At 43.1% G+C, this 24,489-nt stretch overlaps 1 protein-coding gene across 1 annotated transcript in view; it reads left to right on the top strand.

Moving 5' to 3' along the window:
• The window catches only part of TBC1D9 (TBC1 domain family member 9), a 113,943-nt gene extending 103,864 nt beyond the window's left edge, over nucleotides 1-10,079 (top strand). The window contains 5 exon segments of the mRNA XM_007445522.1: nucleotides 1,966-2,031; nucleotides 2,896-2,982; nucleotides 6,586-6,660; nucleotides 6,755-6,858; nucleotides 7,973-10,079. Coding sequence (XP_007445584.1) covers nucleotides 1,966-2,031; nucleotides 2,896-2,982; nucleotides 6,586-6,660; nucleotides 6,755-6,858; nucleotides 7,973-8,698 — 1,058 coding nt within the window. The 3' untranslated portion in view covers nucleotides 8,699-10,079.
• The last annotated feature ends 14,410 nt before the right edge of the window (nucleotides 10,080-24,489 follow it).

The following is a 24,489-nucleotide window of genomic DNA, read 5'->3' on the forward strand; positions in this document are numbered from 1 at the left end:
GCCTCTCACTGCTGTGGCCTCTCCCGTTGCGGAGCACAGGCTCCGGACGCGCAGGCTTAGCGGCCATGGCTCACGGGCCCAGGCGCTCCGCGGCATGTGGGATCCTCCCGGACCAGGGAACGAACCCGTGTCCCCTGCATCGGCAGGCAGACTCTCAACCGCTGCGCCACTGGGGAAGCCCAGAAATCTTAAATTTTAAGAAATGATTGTAAAAGAACTGTATGTCTGCATATATAGTATAGTGGTTTCAATCATGCGATCTAGGGTCAGACAAATCTGAGTTCAAATCCTGGGCCTGCCACTTGCTAGCTTATGACCTTGAACATTACTTAATATCAATAAGCCCGACTTCTCACCTGTAAAGTTGGGATAATAATTGTGACCATCTCGTAAATTATTGTGAGAAGAAAGTGAAATGCATATGGAAAGTAGTTAACATAGGATTTAACACAAAGTGAATGGTTCAAAAATGTCTGTCATTATCTTCATGGTGAGTATTAGTCAGTGTGTAAGCATTTGGGTGTTTAGTTAACTATGTGGTCAACAAGAAACTCTAGAGTGAAGAGTATAAAGTGTTGAATGCAGACTTAGGCTAAGAGTCAAGAACAGTTCCACTATTCTCTGCAGTGGACTAGAAGCTTCTGGAACTGTCTGTCCAGAGGGTTATTGATGGACACATTAACACATAAGGTGGATGTGGGTAAGAATAGGGAAGAGTGTACAAACCATGTCGTATAAGAAAGTTGAAAAAATGTAGAGAGGTATAGCCTGGGGGACATAAATTTGCCTTGAAAAGATAAGCTGGAGAGGAACAGGACAGCTGTCCTTAAAATCTGAAGGATCCTTGTAATGAAGACGTAATAGACGTTTTTTTTTTTTTTTTTTTTACTCTAAAGAGGAAGGAAAAGGAATAGTTCTAAACCTTTTTTTGAGTTGTGATCTCTGAGATCTGATAAGGACTGTGGAAATCTTCCCAAAAAGTGACATCGCCACGTGGCCACATTTTACATTGTTTGTGTTTCATGGAATTTATGCACTTGAACCTGCAGGTTAAGGGTCCTGACTAAAGTAAAAATGACAGGACCCCTTTCGGTGTTTCTAGAATTCCCCAGTGAGATGAGATGCCTCTGGTTGTGATGAGCTTCCCGTCCCTGAGGATGTTCAGACGGCTCTCTTACGTGGATGTGGGTGTGGGAGGAGGCCCCTGCGTTAAGTAGGAGGTGGGACGATATAACCCCTGGTGCCCCTGCCAACCAATCCAGATCCTGTGATTCCCCTTTTCCCATATCTGATTAACCTTCAACTAGGTGCTCTGAGAACACGCATTTACAAAGGATTTTCTGATTCCTGAAATACGTATGGACTATAAGGGGAAAAGTAACAAGATTCTTTGGGTTGAAGCAATGGTGATATAATGGTAAAATTGATAAAAATGATAAAATTGAACTGAAGAAATATTTAAGAGACCCCAAAAGCAACTAAAAAAGATTTTCTAAAATGAGTAATTTGAAGCACTCTTAAACGTATATTGAGATTATTTCTGAACTCTAGCAAGTATTTAGGGTGTTGAGGCCCAGTCACCTGACTTTTCTTATCAATAACACTAGTTAAATTTGTGCCAGCCACTATTCTAAGTGTTAACACCTTTAGTTCTCACATTTCATGGGCCCTGATATCAAGACCACCGGTAGTATTTTCTAATTTGTCATCCTGCCTCATAGAGGGGAAACTGAGGTACAGAGAGGTTCACTCTCCCAAGGGCACCTAGTAAGTACAAAGCATTTGAAACCAGGTATCCTGGCTCCAGAGCTTTCAACCCAAATACGTCCTGGCCAGACTTTCTGCCACACGATACCTGGGTTTCAATTTGTAAAAGTAGGTGCTTCAGGGGGACGCTGAGCCTGGGGTGGGGGGGGATTGTAGCACACATGGTGCATTTCACATTTTTACTTATGTGACTTCTAGGTGCCGCGTGCCACGGGGACCTCACAGAGAAGCTCAAACTGCTGTACAGAATGCACGTCTTGCCTGGTAAGCGAGACACACAGAGTAGCACATGTACCTGTGACTCTGGCCTGGCTTGAAGTCTTTTTTGGCGAGAACTGTTTGCCTTTTTTTTTGATGTACAAAATCACTCATTGGTCACTAAGAACAAACTGAATGATAGTTTTTACATGAGTTCCTGAATCAGCAGGTGCTTAATGCAATGATCATTCACCTGTCTGAAATGTGAGTTGCAGTAATAGAAAAGAGCAGGCTTCTGCAAGAGAACGAATAACACTTGGTAACTCATGGGATTCTGAGTCGAGGGGGAGCAGTGTTACCACCGACAGAAACAGTGGGAAAGATGGTGAAGTTGTGAGTTCAGTTTTAAACCAGGATGGCCTCCAGCTGGAAATATCTAGCAAATACTAAAAAAGAAACAGAGGGAGAGGTGGAGGGAAAGGAGGGAGGGAGAGAGAAAGGAAGGAAGGAAGGGAGGAAGGAAGGGAGGGAGGGAGGGAGGGAGGGAGGGGGATTAGCTCCCAGGATAGAGATAGGGTAAAACTACAGATTTGGGAATTATCATTATAGTGTACAATTTCCCAAAATTTGGTTCCTTAAACCATCATTCCATAGGATTTAGGAAAAGTCTCCAAAAAAGGCAAATGTGAAGGGACACTTCAGTGTGGGGTTGTTATAAAGGAAGATGGAGTTAGAACTGGAGGGAGCCCCTCCCCCATAAGGGTTTTGTGGAGGTGGGCATTCAAGGCCCGCACCAGTGATGGGACCCCCCAGCCCACCTTTGTAACTTCAGCTTCTCATGAGCCCCGTGTCATTTCTTCAGCAATTAAAGCACACTTTCATTGAGTCCTGGCCCTGCCAATATGAGAATCATCTCTCCTCCCTCTCCAGAGCCATCCTCTGATCAAGACGAGCCAGATTCTGCTTTTGAAGCAACTCAATACTTCTTTGAAGATATCACCCCAGAATGCACACATGGTAAGTGACTTTCCTCATCAGGGCCTCTCTGTTTCTTTTTCTACAGAGCCCTCTGTTATTGGGAAAAATTGCCTCCAAAGCTAGGCAATCAAAGAAGTATAATGAATACCAGTGCCTGATATGCTACTTTCTTTTTAAGTTTTTGAACTTGACTAACTACTGGGGAGTGGGAACTTCAGCCCACCGAAAAGACCATGTACATTGTGTCCTGCTGGCTTAGAAAAAGCGTTACCTGGAGAGCATATACTTTGCTCCCCTCTCCTTGATAGGGAGAAGCGCTCATTAAGAGCGTCATTCTGTTGTTATGCTGCTGTCCAGAATCTGGACTAGCATTGACATCAGACACGCTGCTCTGTAACAGACGTCAGCAAACTTTGGACCAAATCCAGCCCACCACCTATTTGTACGGTCTGTGATAATATAAAATTTATTTATTTATTTATTTTTGTTTTGTTTTGTTTGCGGTAGGCGGGCCTCTCACTGTTGTGGCCTCTCCCGTTGCGGAGCACAGGCTCCGGACGCGCAGGCTCAGCGGCCATGGCTCACGGGCCCAGCCGCTCCGCGGCATGTGGGATCTTCCCGGACCGGGGCGCGAACCCGTGTCCCCTGCATCGGCAGGCGGACTCCCAACCACTGCGCCACCAGGGAAGCCCGATAATACAAAATTTATATCAAAGAATTAAAATAATATAAAATTTAAACATTACTGCCTATAAATAAAGTTTTATTGGAACACAACCAGGAGCACAGCCAAGCTCATTCGGTTATATATTGCCTATGGCTGCTCTCACACTACAGTGGTAGAATTGCCTCAGATATTTGCCATTTGGCCCTTTACAGAGAAAGTTTGCTGACCCCTGCTCTGTGTTGGTTGTTAGATCTACACAGACATGATCCGGCTCATTAGAAATATCTGCAGATTTACATATGAACGTGTTCTGTTGTGCCATGTGTGAATCTAAGCAGCGTCTGGACTTGCTGCTGCTGTGCATTATCTCCATCCTATTGATACTTCATCCGTAGGGCAGGCAGCCTCCTGTCTTCACCCAAGGCTGAAACTCAGCATGGGTTGCTCCTGGATCCTTTTGCCTCTTAAATCTTACGGTCCCCAAATAAGCACAGCTTAGACCTGCTTTTAAACTGTGAGCCCCTAAGTGATTGAGTGGAGAGGAACGAGAGCCAGACAGTCTTCTTATTGGTGATACATGTTAAGGGCAGGAGTTTTGGACAGGATGCTAGCTCTGTTTGTCTAGATGACCTCAGGCAGTTTCGGGCATCTGGGAGCACCAGGGTCCTTGTGTGGAAAGTGGAGATGAGAGCTGTCACATTGGGTATAGTAAGGACTTAGTGAGATAATGTAGTAAGCCTCTTAGCATAGTGCCTTAGCACATCTGACAATAGTCTTCAAATCCTTAGCAATCATATTTTGGCTGCAAAATGTTAGCTGCATCTTTCTTAGTGGGCACTCATCTCAGAAAAGGAGTCACTTGTTTCAGAAATGCTTTAGGAATGGTTACATGCCAGTAGCATTTAATAGCCTCAAAAGATGCTTTTTAAAAAACGTTTTTTCTGGGCTTCCCTGGTGGCGCAGTGGTTGAGAGTCCACCTGCCGATGCAGGGGACACTGGTTCGTGCCCTGGTCTGGGAAGATCCCATGTGCCGCGGAATGGCTGGGCCCGTGAGCCGTGGCCGCTGAGCCTGCGCGTCCGGAGCCTGTACTCTGCAACGGGAGAGGCCACAGCAGTGAGAGGCCCGCGTATCGCAAAAAAAAAAAAAAAAAAAAGTGTTTTTGCTAACTCCATAAGTACTATTGCTTTGTATGAAAAATTTTTAAATATGGGTCAAATTATATAAAATAAGCTAATGATATCTTAAAACTGCATGATATAAAGATAAGTATCAATAATATTTTGCAGTATTTCTTTTCCTTTTTTATCCATATAATTATAATAATATCCATAATATATATATAAAACTGGGATCAAACTGCCGATACAGTTTTGTTTGTTTGTTTGTTTTGGCTGAAGGATTGTTTTCTGAACAATTTAAAAATAGAACAAGTGTGTTCTGGCACATGCCATCTCCACCTCTTCTGCCTGTACAGTTTTGTATCCTTTTTTCACTTAAAACCCAGTGAGCCTATTACAATGTCATTTACATTCTCTGAAAACATGGTTTTTAATGGGCTGTATAACATCCATTGCATGGGGCTTTACCACAACATTGTGGACTATCTACTTGTTCCCTAAAGCTAGTTCAACATTAAGAGGAGAGGACTTTCTCCAGGGCATATATAGTACATTGTCCTCAGTTTGTCTTAAAAGCTGCTGAGATTTTAATTTGGCACTAAATATGTAAAGGTTACATATGCGGCAAACCAGCCTCCTTTTGTATGGCTGAGGAAGTGCTTGGGGTGCATTCTTACAGCTGACAAACTGAATGGGAAACTGGGGGGATAGTACACCTCTCCCTTTTGAAGCCCTGGGGTGTCCTGTTTTAAGAAGAAAGAAGAAAACAATTATAAGTTGTTTTCTTGAAAGTCAAAAAATGCCAGATTATGAATCTGAAGGAATTTAGTAGCACATGACATTTGTTTTCTTTAATCAACATAGATGTCAGTTTCTTTTTAAAAAGTGAGTTCTTGATCTTTTGCAGAGCCTGACAGAAGATCAATCTCATGTATACAAAGTTAAGATGATAATGTAACAGAGGAGGGAAATCAACATTCACTGGGGCCAGCACCACTGTTTTTTAAGTACTGAACACCACATGAAATCATTCCTTTAATTCCTATTTATACACCGAGCCCTGCTTGTGAAAAAGGATTCTTGGGGAATCTTTCACCTAGAGATAGAGTTTTTCGATTGTAAAAAAAAAAAAAAAAAAAAAAAGCACTACCTAAAAGTTGAGAATTACGTTTTATTCGGCAGACATACCGAGGACTTAAGCCCAGGAGGCAGCCTCTCGCATAGCTCAGAGGGACTGCTCTGAAGAAATAAGGGAGGAGGGCCAGGATATATAAGATTTTTTTCGCAAAAATAAAACAGGTAGTGGGAATATCCAAAGATTAGTGTTAATTAAAGAAACCAGATATCTCAAGTTAATGAATTTAGTGCTTTTCTGTGTATGGGAAGATGCAAGAGTCTGGGCTTACTGAAATCATTCCTTTGATATGCACCTTAGCTATCTAGGGCCAGTATCCTGTTTTTCTCCATCCTGAATTCCCGCAGGGTGGAGATGGCACAGTTGGGGGCAGCTGCAGTGCTGCTGGCTTGATGGCTGCAACATCCTTTGTTTACTGATCTGGCAGGCAACACTCAGTTGCCAGATCAAATATGAGACACCCAGTAAAATTTGAATTTGAAGTGGACAAAAAATAATTTGCTTAGCGTGAGTATGTCCCATGTGATATGTGGGAACTCACACTTTAAAAAATTATTTGTTGTTTACCTAATTATTTATGTGCCGGGGTTTTGTTTTTGTTTTGTTTTGCTGTGTTAGGCAACTCTACCTAGAGGTTTTTCTGTTTTCTACTACACCTGCTAAACCTATGGGTTTATCCTGTAACATTCTCCTTTTTTTCTGCTGAATCTTTCCTGGTAGTGGTCGGATTGGACAGCAGAAGCAAACACAGTGCAGACGATGGCTTTGTTACAGTGAGTCTGAAGCCCGACAGAGGTACAGACTTTCTCTTCTCTGTGTTTCCCTTACTGCTGGTTCAGCAGTTGCTTCTTGACCTTTGAACGCTTATTTCTCGGCATTTGGGTTTTAGGGAAGAGGGCAAATTCTCAAGAAAATCGTAATTATCTGAGACTCTGGACCCCAGAAAATAAATCCAGATCAAAGAACGCAAAGGATTTACCCAAATTGAATCAGGTGAGTACCGAACAGTGTAGTTCATGCGTTCCAAACCTTGAAGCTCTGTTTTCTAGTCATAGATAAATGTACAGTAAGGACTCCTCAAGGCGCTTAATTAGTACCTGTCTGCATCTATTTTGTGCATGCTTTTGTGCATTAAAAGTATGCTCTGTTGTGAGAAAATGACCTCCTCAGAGAATATGTGAACCATGAAATATTCAAATTTGAGAATACATGCATTCTCATCCCAGTCTTTAAAAATACCCTCAGATACTCGGAAGACAAGCTCATGCTGTTTTCAAACCACTGTGCTCAGCTATAAAGGTGTCTGACATATTTTTTTCCTTAAACAGCTGAAATGTAATGAGGGCGATAAAACAATATAAATAATTAAAATACAGGATGCAAATGCTGTTTTCTAACAGAAGAACAGATAAATCATCCCGGTGGGGGTGGGAGGCATGACTTCCGTCCGTGGACACCAGCAGATGTGTCATGGGAGAGGGGATTGGAGCTGACCTGAACTTGGAAACATTGGGCTGCCTGCTGTAGTGTGTAGATATGAGATGAGGTGAGGTCTGCGATTTACTTAAGATACTGTAAGAAAGAATAAAACAGTTAGTGAAACATTTGTATAACATGGTCCTTCTTTTTTTTTTTTTTTTTTTTTTTTTAATATTTACTTATTAATTTTGGCCGCATCGGGTCTTAGTTGCAGCACGTGGGATCTTCATTGTGGCACGCAGGCTCTTAGTTGCCATGCATGTGGGATCTAGTTCCCCGACCAGGGACTGAACCCAGGCCCCCTGCATTGGGAGCACAGAGTCTTACTCACTGGACCACCAGGGAGGTCCCCATGGTCCTTCTTGACTCTAGAATGATAGGTACTATTATAAAGGCATATTATTTCATTCTTTCTACTTTCATGGATGTTAGAAGTTTTCCCAGTTTAAAAAAAGGAAGCATTGAAAGAGACTTTAAACTACACATCCATCCACCCTACGACGGTAGGACTCTTCCGGGATCTTGTAGGAGTCCTGATATTAAATGGCTTTGCAGTCTACTTGGGTCCTGCCTCCGTGCTCCTCATGAGGTGGCCACATACTTGTGTTTTCCCTCCATCACTTTGCAGGGGCAGTTTATCGAGCTGTGTAAGACGATGTATAACATGTTCAGCGAGGACCCCAACGAGCAGGAGCTGTACCACGCCACGGCGGCGGTGACCAGCCTCCTGCTGGAGATCGGGGAAGTGGGCAAGCTCTTCACTACCCAGCCCGCCAAGGAGGGCGGGAGCGGAGGTGGCGGGCCACCCGGCAACCAGGGCCTCCCCGGCGGCGTGCTCTTCCCCAACAAAGGGCCGGGCCAGCCTTACGCGCCGGACCCCGTGGAGCCCCTCCCGGCCAGCTTGGCGGGGGACGGCGAGGAACACTCCCTGGGGGGACAGATGGAGGACATCAAGCTAGAGGACTCCTCGCCCCGGGACCACGGGGCCTGCTCCTCCATGCTCATCTCCGACGACGACACCAAGGACGACAGCTCCATGTCCTCGTACTCGGTGCTGAGTGCCGGCTCCCACGAGGAGGACAAGCTGCACTGCGAGGACATCGGCGAGGACACGGTGCTGGTGCGCAGCGGCCAGGGCACAGCGGCGCTGCCCCGGAGCACCAGCCTGGACCGGGACTGGGCCATCACCTTCGAGCAGTTCCTGGCCTCCCTCCTGACAGAGCCTGCCCTGGTAAAGTACTTTGACAAGCCCGTGTGCATGATGGCCCGAATCACCAGTGCAAAAAACATCCGGATGATGGGCAAGCCCCTCACCTCGGCCAGTGACTACGAGATCTCGGCCATGTCTGGGTGAATCCCGCGCCTTCTGTAGGGACATGCAGGCCGGGGGCGGGGGGAGGGTCTTTTTTATGTTCTGTGTTGGGGTTTCTTTCTTCCTTTTAAATTAAATATTTATTAGTACCCGGCTTAAAGCCTAGTGTTTTCATAATGTAATACAATGAAAGCTGTTGGAGGAATACTTAAACACCTCGATGTAGGCACAGTACACTCTCTTGTCGGGGGGAGGGGGATTTACCAGAATACAGTTTTATTCAATGAATTCCGAAAGAAAGATGACTCTGTCCGTCATATGTGTGTATTTATAACTTCTTAATCTTGCTGTTGAGCTGTATACATAGTGCTGTTTAACACTAAATAAGGCAGCAGACGTGTATTTGGGCTTTTAAAATAAAATTAGAGCTGTTAAGGAAAGTAGCATGCCACGAACACAGAATGTTCTTAAATGGAATAGGCACTGTCAGCTTGGGTAAATCCTATACCACTTTTAGGGAGCATTAAAACTATTTTTTAAGATTTGAAATATATTTCATAAAAGTCCTCTATTCAAAAATCATGTTTAACAGATGTTCCCTTTTGAGGTTCTAAGCAATTATGAAAGTGTAAGTGATTTTTATGTGATGCCGGAATAACACCTCTGTCTGATCAATTTGGACAAATACCAGGCCAATTTTGCATTTACAAAACTGATGATTTAAGTCAGCTGGCCAGAATTCAGGGGAAATGAACAGTCTTTTGTTACAGAGAATCTGAAAGTGGCAACAGAAATGATGAGAGGGCTCAGGATTTTTTGCGGGGGGGAGTAAAAATACTGATGCGTCTCATACTAGATTTTCAGCTTCTTGTTACTCATTGCAAATGAAGCAAAAAGTAAAACAATAAACTTTACCATTTCCATACTCTCCATAGGTTCAAGAAATTATACCATGTATCACATATGACCATCTTTCCAGTTAAATCCATGTAAAGTAGAGATAATGTAAATTGAAAAAACAACCTGCAAGATAACGTAACTGAATGTTTAAAGCGGAACTTGTCACTTTATATAAAAGAATAGTATGCTCTATTTCCTGAATGGACTTGGAAATGAAAACTATCGCACCTGCACTTTGTATTGTTGCTTCTTTTTTATTCCTATTATAGTTTTATCTTTTACAGATGTTGGAGTTAGTTTTTTTCTCTTATTGTTGAATTCATAATCATGGTCACATTTTGTTTGCTTATGCAGAATATTCCTTCCAATGCATTCCTTTATTTTAGTATCCATTGGTCTTTATTTTAGCTGTCGCTGCTGTTTTTTATTTTGTTTACAGAATGATTTTTTAAACTGTCCAGTGGAGTAGTGTTAACCTCAAGTAGGATAAATGTGAACAAATAAAATACATCCGATACTCAGATGTGGCTTCTATCTCAGTGCTTGAGTCCCTGTCTAAGGTGATAACATTATTCTTTTGACAATTTAGCAGGGGAAATTATGTTAGGCAACCAGTTTGACTTGGGTAACAAATTTTTGTAGGCAAATATTTTGAGGTAAGAAATACAGTATGGGGAATTCCCCAGGCGGTCCAGTGGTTAGGATTCGGCGCTCTCACTGCTGGGGGCCCAGGTTCAATCCCTGGTCAGGGAACTAAGATCCTGAAAGCCTGCAGCATAGCCAAAAAAAAAAAGAAAAGAAAAGAAATACAGAAATACACTACATAGTGATGGGCATATGAATGTGAAATAAGGAAGAGAATCATTGTCAGTCATCTAATCATTTAACTTATCCTACATAAGTGATAAAAGGGTGAAAATACCTCTGTTTAACCCTGATTAGTACACTGTAACACCATTTGGTATGTATTTAATTGAGTAGTCATTCATTTGATTCGACTCTTAGATGGTTATACATTATTCCATTATTCTGTCTATCACTTAAAGATGCCTCAAGAAATAACTCTATAGAGTCTGATACTCTCTCTCACCTCCAGAATTAAAGATGGGTTTGGGAGGGGAATGAACATGTATTTAAATGTGTAGCCCTAGATAAATGAGAGGAGCCAGAATTTTCCATTATCACTGAGAATAGGATTATAACTGAACAGTGCATCACCCTGAAAGTATATGTTCCTACTGACACTCTGTCGTAATACTGTCCTTATTTGTTCAAACACCTCATAGTGTTTCTGTCACAGTGTCAATATACTATATAACAGCAGGTTCTAGTCCGTTTGCTTCTAAAGGCTACCTGTGGAGGAGCCCTGAGCCTTTGAGTTGATTCTTTCCAGCTCAGTCTCTGAGACTGTCTTGTCAGTGCCTTCCTCCAGAGGCAGACAGGGCATTTCAAAGAGCATTAAACTTCCTGTCTAGTTTTTAATGGTTGTGTGTATGTCTTTTTACTATCTTCATGGATTATTCTCTTTGATTTCAGTGTATTGTGATTGACCATCTTCTCTGAATGGCCACTTCCCATCTAGTTCTGTGATGCTAATAATCATTACATCATCACAGATGATGGGCTCAATGTCTATATCCTAATAGACTTGATCTGGCATCCCAGTGAGCTTCTAGCTCCAGAGCACTGGGCACTGGCTTCAGTGGAGCTTTCATATATGAAAACTCAAAAGAGAAAGCTACTGCTGGGGGAAAAGGGGAAAACCATTTGGACCCTGGATGCTAGGGAAGTGAGTGTTCCAGAGAAACCACAGATCTAGCCACATCATCCATCCTGCATTACTTCAAGTCTGATTCTGGGTAGGAGGGGGATAAGCTTTGTGCAAGTGCCACCAGGGGAGCCACGGACAATGAGAAGGTCCACTGCCAACAGTGTCTTCATCCCCCACCAAGGGTGCAGGCTGGGAACCTTGGCGGCCAGGCAGAGGGCAGGTGCCCGTATGTTCTTGTCATAGTCATTAGTTGCGGGGCGGGGGGTGGTGGCAGTGGCTAGGCTTCTCCCTTTCCTGTCCCCAGAGATAGAGCAGCTTCCCAGTCCTGGTAGAGTGACCTTGACCTGGTCTCCGATGGAAGCTTTGTAGAGAGAACCTCAACTCAGCTACTTAGTTCATGAATCTAACAGTGGAACTCATGGGGTGTCCTGGCCGATCCCTCATTCTCCTGTACATCCGGTTAAGGGCTCCTCTGCATATTCTTCACGACTCGCCCGGTAAGACGGCTCTTTTTTTACAGCATCAGCTTCTAACCTGAAAAGAACAGCAACTGATGTGGTGAGTACAACATTTCATGCTGTTTTCTGTTTTAAAATAACTCTTTTACTTCATGTTTAGGGCCCTGTGCCTTTTGTATAACATATTCGTGACAGTCTAATCCTTTAAAAAGAAATCTTAGGCAGCCAGACAAAGGAATTTATAGAGAGACACAGAGTGAGGAGGAAAGGCAGGGCCTGGGATGCTCTCCCTGTGGGCTTTGGTAAGAGGACTGTCTGCCAGGAGATGGGTCTGCACATCGGCTCGGAGTAGACGGCTGAGGGCCAAGCTGTGGATTATTTGGGCTTCCTGGATTCACAACTACCTCCCCTCACCCTCACAGAGAGGCCAGGACTCTGCAGACGTAAATCCTGTAGCTGTTCTTAGAATACCTCAAGGGGAAAGTATCAGCTAGACGGATGCCACATCCTGAGGACTAGGTTGGAGATAATCTATTGTCTAGTGAATTCCCTTATTTCATGACTATCCACCACCTACAGTGTTCCAGATACTGTCATGCACTTCAAAAACTGAATGATTTTGTCCCCATAACCTGTTTCACTTTATTTCTTAACTTGATTAACAATACCAATATCCATCCAGTACCTGAAGCCAGAAATGTGAGTCACCCTTGATTCCTCCTGTTGTCCCACCTCCAGTTACTGAGACCAATCCATTATTTCATCTGAGTGCCTCTTAATCTCTGTTCCTCTGTCTATTCCCAGTTATACTAGTCCAGCCTTGTATTTGTCTGTATGTCCAAGAGGGTTTTATTAGACTCATATATTAATATTTGTTCTATCCTCTTCACTGCAGACTGTACTCAAAAAACAAAAATAGGCTATCCTTAAACAAAAGTAGCAATCTCAACTACCTGCCACATAACAGGAGATCAACTGCCTTTTACTTAAAAGAACACAGCATGCCTCAACCTTTGGTGGATCAAGCAGGTTCTCAGCAGTTTGTCTCTTCTTGACACCTCTGCATAATATCTGATGGTCCAACCCTTATGCCCCAAAGTGTGACGCAAAATGAGACTCATAAGTTTATGCTCTGATGGGAGATTATATGTAGATTTATAGTCCCCGACTCTGGCAACTCCAAGGCAACTTTCCTTAATTGGGTCTGTTTTTTAACAATAGGAAGGCAGTCATTCAGAATAGCCCTTTGGCTGTCAGTTAGTCTGAGTGGGATATAGTTACTCTTCCATCTACTGGCAAGCAAGAAATAAATGGTCAATTTTGCCAGTGCATGATGCCACGCTTTCCTATGTGTGTATAAATGTTTGCGGCAAGTGTTTGAAAAGAACAAAGATTTGATTACAGCAAAGATTGTAGCCACTTTGTCTGCTCCTAGGCAACCCCCTAACACCCTCCAGTTACTCTTTTAAGCTGCTGCTTACACGATCTTTCTAAAACTTCAGTGTGATCATGTTTTCCTCTGCTTCAAACCTCTTCAGTTTCCTACAAGATAATAAACAAGCATATAAGAATGTTTATAATGAGTTACTGCTTGTTTCGCCATAGAAATTTATCTTCACTTATTGGTATTCTAAGGGCCAAGGAACCTAAAATGTATGAGGTTTTACAGTTTATTTATTTTTCCCACTTGCTGGTTTTGGGACATAATTTACAGCATCCTTTGTCCTACTGTCAAAATCTATGAACCACGTGCAATATTTCAATCCCTCCAACAACTCCTGTCCCAAATTTAGACCTAAGAGTGAGAAATAGAGGACAGTGTTGACATTTGAAGTTTTGGAAGTGAACGAAATCTTGGTATGAAATGATATATGATCAATATGACATTTCATCAAAAGCCAAAAAGGAGGGTTTAGCATCACATATTTGGACAATATTCCTCTGTAACTTGTATTGAAATATCATCTATTTCCAGTGTAATGCAGCACAATATCTCTTCTCACTGTGAGAAAGAGCTGTATGTCAGAACAAGGAAAAAAAATAGGGGAGTGACGTTTGAATTCACTGGGTCCTTCTAGGAGAAATCAATCAAAGAGATGCTCATATAAGCCGAGGAGACCTTTGAGAGAGTCCATGAAAAAAAATAAAAGCACAAAATATTTTGAGGTGAGGCCCTGGGTTATTTCTTCAAGAGCTGCTCTCATATAGAAGAAGATGCAGCATGCAATAAGGGAATTTGTGAGCGCCTGCTGAGGTCAAGTTAACCCGGGCATACTGACTTCCTAAAAGACTTCAGCAACACATGAAATGCCTTTGAAAATGAAATGTAAGATGGAGTAGCTTTAATAATACACACAAGTTGGGCTTCCCTGGTGGCGCAGAGGTTGAGCGTTCGCCTGCCGATGCAGCGGACGCGGGTTCGTGCCCCGGTCCGGGAGGATCCCCCGTGCCGCGGCGCGGCTGGGCCCGTGAGCCATGGCCGCTGAGCCTGCGCGTCCGGAGCCTGTGCTCCGCAACGGGAGGGGCCACCGCAGTGAGAGGCCCGCGTACCGCCAAAATAATAATAATAATAATAATACACACAAGTTGACATGGAGTTTTCAGATTCTCCTTTGGAATTCCATTTTCTTTCTGAAGGGGAAAGGACAATTTTAGAGCAGATTGTCTCCTCAGTGGCTTGACCAGGTTCAGGGGTGTTTGCTGGGAAGAGACGTGATGGTTGGAGTCCCCAGGGTGGGCTTCATCACTCCCCCGACTCTGCTGCCGTCTCCTCCATCCTAGCCCACTCCAGAGCTCCGAGTAAACAGCGCTGACTCGGGCAGTGATAAAGCCAGGAAAAGATTCGGACTATCTGGAAGATTACAGATCCACTCATTTCTCCAGCAAAACGTTTACCCAATGTGCTGGGATTTCTTGAAAAATGACACTTGGTAGAAAGACGTCCCTGGGTTTAGCCTTGCTACTATGCTAAATGTATACTTTCTACACCCCACAGTGGTGAAGTCTCCAATCAACATCAGTATATCCACAAGAACACCACATAATTATATCTAATTATTTTTGTTTACTTTTTACGCACAAGAAATACACAGATGCAACAATCAAAAAAGAATACCCATATCGAACACTAGAAAATTATCTAGAAAGTCTTCCTTTATTAACAAACTCCTATTTCCCTCATGGTAACATTATCGAGAGATTGAAGCTCATTGGTTCCACAAATTTATATACACATCCATGTACATACACACATAGGTGTTTTTTCTCTTTCAAACTCTTCCCACTTAAGTTATTACAGAATATTGAGCAGAGTTCCTTGTGCTATACGGCAGGTCTTGGTTGATTATCTATTACATACACACATTTTAAAAAGTAGATCAAACTAAAAGTATTCTCTGACTTCATTTTCTCACCTAAGTGTCGGAGAGATCGTTCCATGTCAGTATAGATAGATCCACCTCATTTATTTTAATGGCAGCACAGTTTACTGTAGAAAGGGAAAGTTCCATGTTTCATTTAACCACACACCAAGCCCCCCTCAGGTGATGGACTTTCGCTATGGTAGACTCTTCTAGTTATAAACCTTGTGGCACTGAATATCACTGTAAAGAGATTTGAGTCATATGTAAGAATATTTCTCTGGGACAGAATTGAAGGAGTAAAATTATGGGATCAACGCATACACCCGTTAACACTGTAGCGCACCCCGCCTGATGGGCTTTCAAAATAATTCACTTTGTTCACACTCCCAACAACAGCCATATGCATTCACCGACATTTGAAGTTAACCATCTTTCGATGTATACTAATCTGATAGATGAAAGGTGATATTTCATCTCAATTTGAATTTCTCTCATAGTAGGGACGTTGACTATTCTTTGAAATGTTTACTGGTCCTTCCGGCTTCTTTTGGATTTGTGTTCTACCTCAGTAGTGTGTAAATTTTCATAAGAGCCAATCTGTTACCCGTTTCAAATCTGGCTTCTGGTTTTTGTATTCACTGTGGCAACAAAGAGAGAATAAAATGAAAGAAAATGAGGAGGTTATTAAGCATGATGAATTGCTCCACCCTCACCAAAGGCTAGTGACTTTCCAAACGTGAGACGTATTTTAAAATTTTCTTCTTTCTCTTCTGCTTCTTTCTTTAGTCTTAATAGCCACTTGTATTTGTCACAGAGCGGACCTGACACAAAATCTCCAGTTATACCTTTCAGCTGCATCCTACAACCTAATTAATATCTATTCTATTGTATCCCACTAGAGGGTAATGTTGGGCTAAAGCCCATTCTCTGTGACTAGATTTGAGGCCCACATTCAATATATCCCGGTCACAGTTTTACATCTCTAGTAAAAAATAGAAGGACACATTGCCCCTTAATGCTCAAAACAAATAGGGCAGAAAAGGAGGGCAGAGCTGTGAATTCAAATGTAATTCAAAGGATATGAGGAAGAACTTGCTTCAGAAGCAGAAGACAGAAACATCTGCTTCAGGTCACACAGAGCAGAGACGGTGCGCTTTATTCTATTTTGAACACCGGAAGTCAAAGGATCAAAGGACGAAAAGATTACAAGGAGGATAGATGATGTCGTCCAATTACCTATATTACCTATATATTACCTAACGTGAAATATTTCCACACAGTTTTCTTTCTGCTTACAATGTAATTTCCTCTTGGGTTCCTTAAACTGACAACATTTCCTTATAGGCCATGCCAGGGCCAGGCTGTCCCCAGAGGCACAGAGCCCTCAGCTGGCACCTCCCATCAGGTGCCTGGATCACAGATGACTTCTAGTGGCCTCCCCTGACAGTCATAAGCTCAAGAAAAGCATGTACAAAAATCACGTCCAAAAGCACGGGTCTAGGTCAGATCCCTTCATCCTCCGAAAGACCCTCCTCCTCTCCAAAGGCACTTCAATCTACTGCACTTAGTATTTTCTCCACAAAAGAGGTAACGTCAGTTGCTCTTTCAAAATCTCCTTTAAAAACATGAGAGGTCTGAATGAAGAAACAAAGGTCACAATGATCCACATTCAATGAGACAACCATCTGAAAATTCAAGGGTGCTACTTTTTTTTTTTTTTTTAATTTATTTTGCGGGACGCGGGCCTCTCACTGTTGTGGCCTCTCCCGTTGCGGAGCACAGGCTCCGGACGCGCAGGCTCAGCGGCCATGGCTCACGGGCCCAGCCGCTCCGCGGCATGTGGCATCTTCCCGGACCGGGGCACGAACCTGCGTCCCCTGCATCGGCAGGCGGACTCTCAACCACTGCGCCACCAGGGAAGCCCCCAAGGGTGCTACTTTTAAAATAATAAGGCCTTAACTTTGACAGAGGGCTCAATGCTGAGTGGGCCTTCCACCAGGAAAGCTCCCAGACAGCAACACCAGCAGACGAAGCTGGGTAATGTCCTCTCACATTTTGGCAAAGGGGAAACAGGGTGGGAGGTGAGATCAAAATGGCCAGGGTGCCAAGCTCCCAATGGTTTATGTAGTAACAGAGGCAAAAATTTCTTCTACCCACAGTCCAGCAAAATCCATAGGGATGGAATAATATTTTAATATTTAAAAGGATCGCAAAGATTATCCAGTTCAAACTCCCCAATTCCCTTTACTCAATTTGATGTTATAAAAATGGACCTGGCCATCTTCAGTTTCAAGCTTGTCTGATTTCCAGACAAGAAACTCTGAGAGTTTTGGACCTTTTGTGATATGTCAAAACATGTGTTATGCATAAATGTTAATAGTCAAGTTTTCCCTTTGAGAATTGCTAGCATTTCACAGTGCTTTTCTCTACATCCCCCAGGCAGCCTTCCCTGCCGAGCTGCTTATGCCCTGAGTATTTTTCCTTAGTACACACTCGACAGATGGGGGGTGAGTAGCCTCCTATTCTCTCTGTGACCACAGGCCACTTCATCCCCCAAGAAACATCAGAGTTCATTTAAAAATGGAAATTTATTTTTTTAAATTTATCTTATTGAAGTATAGTTGATTTACAATGTTGTGTTAGCTTCTGGTGTACAGCGAAGTGATTCAGTTATACATATATATATACCTATTCTTTTTCATATTCTTTCCCATTATGGTTTATTACAGGCTATTGAATATAGTTCCCTGTGCTATACAGTAGGGCTTTGTTGCATCAGCTAATCCCAAACTCCCAATCCATCCCTCCCCCACCCCCCAATCTAGAGATTATCATACTAAAACTATGAAAAATTTTAAAACATAAAATTAATAAGTAGCAAAAAGCTAATGGAAAAGTGGATGTTAAGTAGAACAAGAATGTGAAACCATTAAAAACCGTAAACTTGAATATATTTTAAAACAATACTAATACCCAGAAAGTTAAACATTTAAAAGTAAAATAAATATGCCCTTACTAACAAAATCAAAATACAAATAAAAATGAAATTTTATAAAGCAAGCAATTAATCCTTAAAGATGAGGGGGAAAAATCAATACCATAATCAAAAACACTGAAGTTTCTCAATGATCAAATTGTAAAATATTAATAGCAATATACACCTTTACCCTCTTATACTCATTAAAGCGGCTCAAAATAGAGACAAATTTTAAAAATGAAAATTTAAACTTCTCTGCTGCTTCTCACTATTTATAGTAAGAAGAATCCCTCTTGTTTTTGACTGGCAGTAAAAATGGCTCAATTTGTACAATTGGCATTGAAATATAAGTTATGGCTACAGAGTACAGTTCAGACTAATTGGTTTCATATAGATTTTGATTTAGAATGACTCATATATGCAAACCAAAAACTCAGAGAATGTATGTAAAGGAGATGCTTTACTTGTTTCAGATCATTTGGTATTCTTAAGGATTTCTAGTACAAATCAATTTTCATAATCCAGATAAACTAATTTATGTTTAAAGGTATGAGTCTATTTTAATTTTTCTAGTTAAATAATAACTTCTAATACCATAAAGATCAAGCATCTGCTCACATTTATTAATCTCCTTAAAAAATATGTTGCTGAGTACTTCGGCTTCTAGGTACAATAGACTACCTGTGTCAGACTGACTCTACTACAAGAACAACTAGAAAAGCTGCATAAAATACCAAAAACAAAAATAAAAACAAAACAAAGCAAAGAACCTATTTGCAATAAGACATAAGGAAGCTATCGAGGCAGCTAAGACTTCAGGGACTAAGGTCCTGGAAAGAAGAAATATTCGTGGAGGTGATCCCAATATGCATGGAGCTGCTTAGCTTTTCTCCTTAGAATTTGTCAATTATTTATCAGTGCAGGGTCAAGAGGCTGAGAAGTTGAGCAAAAACTGGTGGTAAAGAGGCAAAGTGCTGAGCAGAGCTTTTAGTAACCTCTCACACTGGAGAGACAAAAATTGGAGTGCAGGAATGACAAGGCAGTAAGGCCTTGAGGAGTCCAGATCCTGGAGAGGATATCAGCGAAGAGAAGTAAACTCTATACTGCGTGCTCCTTTCCCTTCAAGGTTTCTTCTGACTCCCAAGCAGCAAGTGGGTGAGGTAATTCAGACAGAGAAAGATAAATATCATATGATATCACTTATATGTTGAATCTAAAAAAAGTGATAAAAATGAACTTATTTACAAAACAGAAATAGACTCACAGACATAGAAAACAAACCTATGGTTACCAAAGGCAAAAGGTGGCGGGGGGGAGGGTAGGATAAATTAGGAGTTTGGGATGAACAGATACATGCTACTACATATAAAATGGTTAAACAAAGACCTACTATATAGTGCAGGGAACTATATTCAATATCTTGTAATAACCTATAATGGAAAGGAATCTGAAAAGGATTTTGTATATATATAACTGAGTCACTTTGCTGTACACCAGAAACATTGTAAATCAACTATACTTGAGTTAAAAAAAAAAAAAGAAATGCTGAACAAGAGAGTTTAGCAAAGGATTTAAACAAAGAAGGCACATCTCAAAAGGGCAAAGAACCAGAAACATGGAGTAGAGCATATAAAGGACAGCTTCTGAGTAAACTAACCTCCACGTGAGCTATTTCATTATGAAATCAAGCAGGGCAAAGAAAGCTCCCCTGGAGAGCCATCAAAAGGTCATTCTGGAAACCACTGGAAAGCAATGGAAAGGAAGCTTTAGTCTCTTGTCTGTGAGATTCGGGCATCGTAAAATTAGTCACATATGTGTTTCCAAATAATCATTTTAACCACACAGATAAAATGTAAAAGAGAGTGCTTTTATGGAATCTTGAGCACACAAAATATATGTGCACATTATAAATGGTGCATGTACCCTGTCCTTTCCCTTCAGACACAGCACCTTCAGAGGAAAGAGATACTGAATTCCCCTGGGGAGTTTCCTCATTACCTGCCCCCTTAGCATTTTACGTTCCACACTTACACAACAAGGTGAGAATACTTAGAGGCAGTACTTTATTTTGCCCTTCTGCATCATGCTGTGGATGAAATAAAATCCACCCTTTTCTTAGTGTCTTTCCCAGATAACTCGGGATCAGCAACTCGTCACAGCTCGTCACACAGGCCTGCAGTGGCTCTGTTCACAGGCAGTGCAAGGCTGAGGGGCTTCCTGGCCTGTGTCTGATTCCCGAGCCACCGCCATGCTGGAAACTGGCAAACTGTGTTTGAAGCAACAGCCTCAGACATCACAAAGAATGCTTCCAGCATGGATGCAGCTAGAGATGATCATATATACTACGTAAAGCAAGTCAGAAAGAGAGACACAAATACCATATGATCTCACTTATATGTGGAATCTAAAGTAGGACACAAATGAACCTACCTACGAAACAGAAACAGACTCACAGACATGGAGAACAGACTTGTGGTTGCCAAGGGAGTGGGGGATGGGAGAGGGATGGAGTGGGAGTTTGGGGTTAGCAGATGCAAACTATTATACATAGGATGGTTAAAAAACAAGGTCCTACTGTATAGCACAGGGAACTATATTCAGTATCCTGTGATAAACCATAATGGAAAAGAATATGAAAAAGAATGTGTATGTATATATGTATAACTGAATCACTTTGCTGTAGAGCAGTAATTGACACAACATTGTAATTCAACTTTATTTCAATAAAAAATAAACTAAAAAAAAAAAAAGAGGGCTTCCCTGGTGGCGCCGTGGTTGAGAGTCCGCCTGCCGATGCAAGGAACACGGGATCGTGTCCGGTCCGGGAAGATCCCCCATGGCGCAGAGCGGCGGCGCCCGTGAGCCATGGCCGCTGAGCCTGTGCATCTGGAGCCTGTGCTCCGCAACGGGAGAGGCCATAACATTGAAGGGACCGCGTACTGCAAAAAAAAAAAAAAGAGGGCTTCCCTGGTGGCGCCGTGGTTGAGAGTCCGCCTGCCGATGCAAGGAACACGGGATCGTGTCCGGTCCGGGAAGATCCCCCATGGCGCAGAGCGGCGGCGCCCGTGAGCCATGGCCGCTGAGCCTGTGCATCTGGAGCCTGTGCTCCGCAACGGGAGAGGCCATAACATTGAAGGGACCGCGTACTGCAAAAAAAAAAAAAAGAGGGCTTCCCTGGTGGCGCCGTGGTTGAGAGTCCGCCTGCCGATGCAAGGAACACGGGATCGTGTCCGGTCCGGGAAGATCCCCCATGGCGCAGAGCGGCGGCGCCCGTGAGCCATGGCCGCTGAGCCTGTGCATCTGGAGCCTGTGCTCCGCAACGGGAGAGGCCATAACATTGAAGGGACCGCGTACTGCAAAAAAAAAAAAAAAAAAAGAAAAAAAAAAGACGTTTTGTTCAGAGATTCCTGGTTGACCACAGTTTGTTGTTCTAAATTTTAAAAGAGGAAAATAGGAATTTAGTACAGTAGGAAGCTGCTGCCACCCCCTTAGCTACATCATAAAAGGTCTGCTGCCCTTACTCACACTGACCTATTCTTTACCTCTTTACTTCTTTGTTCCAGAAGAGCAGACATCTGACCCTTTGGGGACACCACCCTCTCCCCTACTGTTCTCTCCAACCTGAGGCAAACTTTCTCCTGCTTCCCAGAGCCTCCCAGAAGGGGTGAGGTAGCCTGGTCCTTGGAATCCAGAACCATTTTCTGAATCTTGAACTCCCCTGACCTGTCAGGGTTCCCTGCTTCTTCTGGACCCTTAGTACGGCATTGTGCCTAGCACGCCTCAGATGCTCAGCCGCGATTGAATAAACCATACTAACTCCTGGAGAAGACTCTTAACTGACCACGCCTACCCAGCCTGATGTTAATATCCCAGAGCTCATGCTGTCATTCAGCTCACAGCCTCAGATCAATCAGCCTCTTTATCCTGTCACAAATCTCCTCTCCTCTAGTTGTCATACTCTGTCCTTTTAAAACATGTGCCTTGGACTTCCCTGGTGGTCCAATGGTTAAGACTCCGTGCTTCCACTGCAGGGGGCACAGGTTCGATCCCTGGTCAGGGAAGTTCTGCATGCCTCGAGGTACGGCCAAAAAAAAAAAAAAAGAACATCATTAGTTATGGGACCAAAAAATAAAAATAAAACATGTGCCTAAAGGAAACAAAACATCTTTTAGTTTACCCTGCTTCTCCTTCAAAAAGGTACTGTGACTTCTTGTTATAGTCCAAATCCAAAAATTCTACACCCACCCACTGCGTCTAAGTCCTCAACATGAAGGTAGTGTTGGAGGAAAGGGCAAAGAGTCTATGTCACTCTCAATTTCTCAAAAAAGAAAAGGTGGTTCCAGCTTAAAATCACAACCACTGCATTGTATCTCACAATTTCATGGGTCGGGAATTTGGGCAGGGCTCAGCTGGATGATTCTTCTGTCCTACTCCATTGATGGAGATCACTTTGTTTATTTAGCTGACAGGTGGGTTTATCTGAAGAGTCCAAGACGGCTGCATTCTCATGTCTGGTGCCTGATGGGGAGGACTAGAAGTGCCTAACTGGGGCCTCTCCAGCATAACAGCCTCAGAGAAGTTGAATTTCTTACATAATGACCCAGGACTCCAAATGTTCCAGTGAATAAGACAGGAGCTGAAAAGACTTTATGATCCAGCCTCAGAAACCACAGAGCACCAGTTATGCCTTATTCTATTGGTAAAGCACGCACAAGCCTGCCCAGATGCAAGGGGAATGAACATGGACTATCTGTCATCTTTTGATGGGAGGAATTTGCAGTTATGCTTTAAGACCACTACCGACGGAACCACTGTGAAGGACAGTGGGTAGGGTTGGTAGAGTTGGGTTGTGGGTTGAGGATTGACCAGTTGATAGCAGTTCACTAGAGTTATTAAGGAGTAATGCCCCCTTTTATACATTTAGTCACATTATACCGAACATTCTCAATCTGCTTAGCCATCAGTCTCACAACCTAATAACTCCACTGCAGTTGCACCCCCTAAGACGACCAATTATGTTAGAGCCAAATCCAATAGTCTTTTCTTTGTTTTTATTCTCTTTTGACATTTTTTTCTAAACATTACACTAGTCGAGACCCAACACTTTGTTAATTATATTCTCAAATGCCATAGTTCTGTGACTGGGTTCTCTATTTCTTTCCTAACTTTACCTTTGACAAGGCCATTCTTCCTCGGTCGTAACTCTGGGGACCCCTATGACTTGGCCCTTGACCCCTTTCCCTAGTCCCATTATACTTACCCCCATGTAAAGTGTGGACCCTCCTTTATCACACTCATATTGCTGACTCTCAAATACCTCCCAGCTCTGATTTCTCACTCTCTTTGTATGTTGTATACAGTTTCCTGCAGTAGCTCTCAACTATGAGAAACACCCTTCTCTTCAAATAATTCCACGACTTTTAAAAGCTGATCTTGTTTCCTTTCCCCTAAATTCACCTCCCCTTACCAACTGCCTCATGACAATCAGCTGGCACCAACACTGAGCCTACTACCCATGTTCTTAATCATCTCCAAAAAAATCTTTTGACTTCATACCCAGTCATTCATAAAGCTGTATTGTCTACCAGATGAAATGTGACATTTACGTGAGGACACGTTACAATCTGTAAAATAGTACACAGGCATGAGGTGATAACATGAGTTCACGTTCAGATGACTTGACCAGGGTCACAGAGAAGGTAAGAGCTGCACCTTGAGCCAAGCGACCTGCCATTGTCCTATCCACTGCGCTCCACTAAGCATGAAATTAAAAGGAGCCAGTGATATCTCACTTTATATAGTGCTTCAGCAATCTACTACCGATTTGCTTTCTAGTGTGTCTATTATCTCATTTGACATCCTCCTACAAAAAGTGTTCAAATGAAACACTTTAAAAGTTCGGAGTCTTCTTGGTTTCTGCCTGGGATTTTTTCCAGGCTGCATTTGGTGGTTGGAAAGGAGTCGAGAGGATGAGAAGTTCAAAAGAGAGGAAAGGGAAGCCAAGCAAAGAAGGTACCTGCAAGGCTCCTGGGGAGTCAGAGCAATAAGGGGAGCCTCACGCTTGCCTAGGAGAGCTCCGGCTGGGCGGGACTTTCTACCAGGATCACTGAGATCGCACTTGTTTCGGGACGCCCCCTCCCAGCCCGCCCAAGGCGCGCACCTGAAGACGCCGGAGGCCTGGGGAGATGCCGCGCCAGCTGAGCGCGGGGGGCGCACGGTTGTGCGCCCTTCCCTAAGCGTCGAGGGCAGGGCTCAGACGGCCAGGTGCGCGGCCAGGACTTTTGGGGTGGAGGGCGGCTCCCCAGGGGCCGAGCAAGGATGGGGAGGTGGGAGGGACCTGGCTCCCCAGGGCATACCCCTGCCAG

This window comes from Lipotes vexillifer, unplaced genomic scaffold (genome assembly GCF_000442215.2).
Source record: "Lipotes vexillifer unplaced genomic scaffold, Lipotes_vexillifer_v1.1 scaffold219, whole genome shotgun sequence".
Lineage (NCBI taxonomy): Eukaryota > Metazoa > Chordata > Mammalia > Artiodactyla > Lipotidae > Lipotes > Lipotes vexillifer.